This window comes from Physcomitrium patens, chromosome 6 (assembly GCF_059467195.1).
Source record: "Physcomitrium patens ecotype Gransden chromosome 6, ASM5946719v1, whole genome shotgun sequence".
NCBI classification, from domain to species: Eukaryota; Viridiplantae; Streptophyta; class Bryopsida; order Funariales; family Funariaceae; genus Physcomitrium; species Physcomitrium patens.
Genome location: NC_143415.1, coordinates 12,387,775 through 12,391,655, shown reverse-complemented (window position 1 = coordinate 12,391,655; position 3,881 = coordinate 12,387,775). Strand labels below are relative to the sequence as shown.

The 3,881-nt window shown below is 34.9% G+C and overlaps 1 protein-coding gene and 1 long non-coding RNA gene across 4 annotated transcripts; both read right to left on the bottom strand.

The window, feature by feature from the left end:
• Positions 1 to 1,016: 1,016 nt before the first annotated feature.
• On the bottom strand, positions 1,017 to 2,151 carry LOC112283270 (uncharacterized). The gene is made up of 2 exons (XM_024521787.3): positions 1,730 to 2,151; positions 1,017 to 1,582 (listed from the first exon to the last, which is right to left on the bottom strand). Exons 1-2 carry the CDS (start codon positions 1,996 to 1,998, stop codon positions 1,390 to 1,392), a joined length of 462 nt encoding a protein of 153 aa, XP_024377555.1. The 5' UTR covers positions 1,999 to 2,151; the 3' UTR covers positions 1,017 to 1,389.
• A 91-nt stretch (positions 2,152 to 2,242) lies between these two features.
• LOC149989158 (uncharacterized) lies at positions 2,243 to 3,304 on the bottom strand. Of its 3 annotated transcripts, none has more exons than XR_016503348.1 (2): positions 2,640 to 3,304; positions 2,243 to 2,376 (listed from the first exon to the last, which is right to left on the bottom strand). It is a non-coding gene; the product is annotated as an uncharacterized LOC149989158 (long non-coding RNA). The 3 variants fall into 3 exon arrangements; XR_016503347.1 differs by having other exon boundaries at positions 2,307 to 2,376; positions 2,556 to 3,301; XR_016503346.1 differs by having other exon boundaries at positions 2,307 to 2,450; positions 2,640 to 3,300.
• Between the last annotated feature and the right edge of the window lie 577 nt (positions 3,305 to 3,881).

Sequence of the window (3,881 nt, the reverse complement as noted above, 5' to 3'; positions counted from 1 at the left end):
CTTTAATTTAATATATTTGTAACCTAAAATAAGTATTTTTTAAAAAAAGATATCTTATAAATAAGTAATATGATAAGATTATGGTCATTAATAGATTGAGCATTTTTTGGGACACTTTAGAAACAACATAATATTAAGATCTTTAAAGATAAAATATAACCAAACTTTCAAGTAGAAAATTATATAAAAAATTTTGTATAAAATATTAATATCAATATATATATATATATATATATATATATAATTATTTAAATAATACTATAAAATATTTTTAAAAAGACGAATTTAATTTAAATATATATATTCTAAGATTTAAATTGAAGACATGAATGTGGGCATGATTAGAATTGATAATTTTGCTAAGTGGAATAAATCTCTCTTACCAAAATTTGTATTTCTTATTGAAATGAACAACCATGAAATAAATAAATAAATAAATAAACTTAAATCTATTTATTATTTATTCTAAAAATCAACAATAAAGATACATATCTTTTTATACTTCAAATTTATAAAAATTAAGTTAAATTAAAAATTACATTCACAATATTTTATTGTAGAGATTGTATGTAATAATTTTCTCAACTCACTTTGAATGTTAATGCATTTGAAGTATAATGATCATTGAACACACATTTCTACATTTCCAAACTTTTGTACTTTGATTGGCATTGGAATAGGCATCATCTCATTATAGTTTTTTATTAGTACTATGGCATTTGTTGTTTGGCCTAAATATGTGCATATAAATCTAATGTTTTCATTCTGTAGTACTACCTCCAGATGGTGTAAGTTTTCTCATTGTTAATTATTAGTTCTTTGTTTATCTTGGTTAAAAAGGTATTCACTTTTATGTATGTAGAGAGTCAGTTCACAATTTTCTCAATCAATGGATATTCCTAGTATTAATCTACTTAGGAAAAAATTGCAATGTTAAATGTTTTTCCTTCATTGAAGATAGAAATGTGGACAATTGTGATGCATGTCAGTCCGCAACAAAGAACAGACAGGCTTGATAAGAAGAATAGTGCTAGATTTGCATTACACATTCTGCAATAACATGGCTCACCGCTCCATCTCACAGCGATCTATGAGCTTTCAAGGACATACGAACTAAGCTACACACCCTATCACTACAAGGCACAGGAGCATCACTGTTGCAGGATGGAAAAAGGTACAGAACCTTCTTCTTCCTAAACCCAAGGATATGCAAACAATAGACCATCTCCCTGAACTCTTCGAAAGGCAGACTGTGATAATATGCGAAACATATTCACATCAACAAAGGCAATATACAATAAAGTAACACTACATGTAGCACATGAAGTCGAATACAAAGCATGTGCCTCAGTAACCTCAATCACAGAGAGAATTAGGACTAGGGGATTTTCAGAAAGGATTGGGGTTATCAACCTCAGGAGTTCGAGATATCTGCACAATCATCTGCTGGCAAGGCTTGTCGCCCACAACTCCTGAGTAATGCTGCGGTTTGTTGGACGCAGGGGATGTTTTCGTATTGTCCTGGAACAACACATCTCCTGGATTGAAGGTGTGCTTAGTTCCGTCGCTCGTCTTTACATACCTAATCATCCAAACACAGCATGAATCTTTCAGAATTGAGAGATAAAGAAGAGGACCACGAATGCGTAAACGGTGGATCTATTGTTGTGGGAAATGTTTCAAACCAAAACCGTAATAAATGCAGAGAAGGGAATGTCGCATTTCTTACCAGGACCCAGAGAGAGTAACCACAAACTGAACTTCCGGGCAGCAATGAAGGTCCTGCTCCAGCCCAGGCGCCAACTCCGTGAACACGAGCTTCGTAGTCTCGCCCCCGAAGTCCGACCTCTGGTACTGCGAATCCTCAGCGTACTTCTTCAACTCAAAGCCATGCATCTGGCACGATTTGAAATGCGTTGTACCATCCTCTGAGGCATAGATCTGGTAGTAGCGGAAATTCTCCGGTTGCTGGTCTGACTTGCCATCGGAAGATGCCATTTGGGGAACGTCAGGCTGATCGGCAACAGCACCGTGCGGGAATGTGAGCAACCTCCAAGCCTATCCGGAAACTCCCTACAGTAAACACTAACGATTTGTGGGTCTTTACGAATCGAGTTCACCTATAATCTCAACTTCTAAAAATCAATTGCAGTGAACTCCATTACAATCCAGTGCCCGAACTCAGAAATTTATGTCGCTTGGGAGGAGAGCTCTTCAGCTCATCTGTGGGTTACATCTGATCCACTTGGATCTGTATCTCCCAGCCACGTGTACTTTGAAAAAGTCCGGGACATGTGTTGCATTCACGTACCGTTTCACCACAATGAATGTGAGGTCGTCGTCACAACCCACGGACCACGATTTTGGAATTCCTTTCTGCGGATAACACAAAGTCCGATTTCAAGTTTCTGATCCCCATTTGGAAATTCCTCCAAGTACCGACATTGCTTCTGAGCACACAAGGAGAGCAAAGTTTCACTTGGATCCAAGAATGCAGAAGCGTGATCGACAATCTGAGAAGAGAGAGCATTCATGATAAAACAGACTCGCCCCACCCGTGGTCGAGAATCTCAGGACGGTTGTGGCGTTTGAAGCGCACACGGAACGGGGATTCGTGAGGGATGAGCGAAACCACGAACCTACAAACCGCTCTTAGAGATCCCTGCAAACGGTTCCCTCGCTTTCTTGGCCGCCATGAACGCCTCGCTGGAAACGCCGAAGCCAGGGCATGAATTGTCGTACGCAATGGCCATGGCTGCGGTGATCCCGCAAACGAGTGCTCGCCGACGCAATGGCCTCGTCGGAGAAGCTTCCATGCTTGCTGAAGCAGACGAAGCCTTTTACGGTCGATGACATTCGTCAAAAAAATTATTCATCCAATAATGTGGATGGATGTATGGACGCATGGATGGGACGTCTGGATGAAATTTTTTAGTTGCCCAATAATGTTTTCATTTTTTTTTTCAGTTTAATTTTTTAATTTTTTGAAATCCTTAACTTAAAATGTCTATTATCAATATTTTGAAGGCAGCCCAGTATTTGGTTGTCTGTTATTAAGTTGCCTATTATATCCGAAGAGACTATCTAGCATCCATCCTTATTGATATGCATGAATTATTGATGGATGAAATGAAAAGCTTAAAATGCAAGCAAAATTGTTATATTATAGAGATTGGTGGAAATTAAGAATTTATAGTGTTTTAGTATATGATTTTTAGATTTTGTTACCATAGAGATTGTCTGCAAATACTCTAGCTCTTTTCTTTGTTTCCAAAGCCAATTGAACTTTGTAGAATTTTTTTTAATATGGTTTTGATTGCATAGATTTGTTTGACTAGATTCTACTCATTCCTCTTCCATTATTTTCATTTAATTTTTGATTAAGTTATATTATGGAAAAATATAGAGTTATAATTTCAAATATGTATATTAAAATAAATAGATATATATATATATATATATATATATATATACAAAGGTACTATACTAAAATTATATTCTTTAACTAATATTCTTTGCTTACTTCATGATATTTGCTTGAACAAAGGTTATTCTTTGATCATAAATTTTTAACCTTAATTTTAAAGAAAATATTTAAATTAATTATTGATTAATTTTTAAAAAAATAGATAGATGTAGATTTGATAAGTATAGTGAACAATTGTTTGTGCACTTAGGATTAAGAATTTATTGTTCCTTTGTTCTTTTAAACATTGCCTTATTGTAGAGGTATCACAAACATATATAATTATCTCAATTGTTACTTATATGATGAAGTAGAAGTAAATAAATATAGATTAATTTTATAAAGTCTTCTAAAAAAGCTTCCTAGAAGCTTCATAGATGCCATTCTAACTTTAGATGTGTTTATAGGTTAGAAA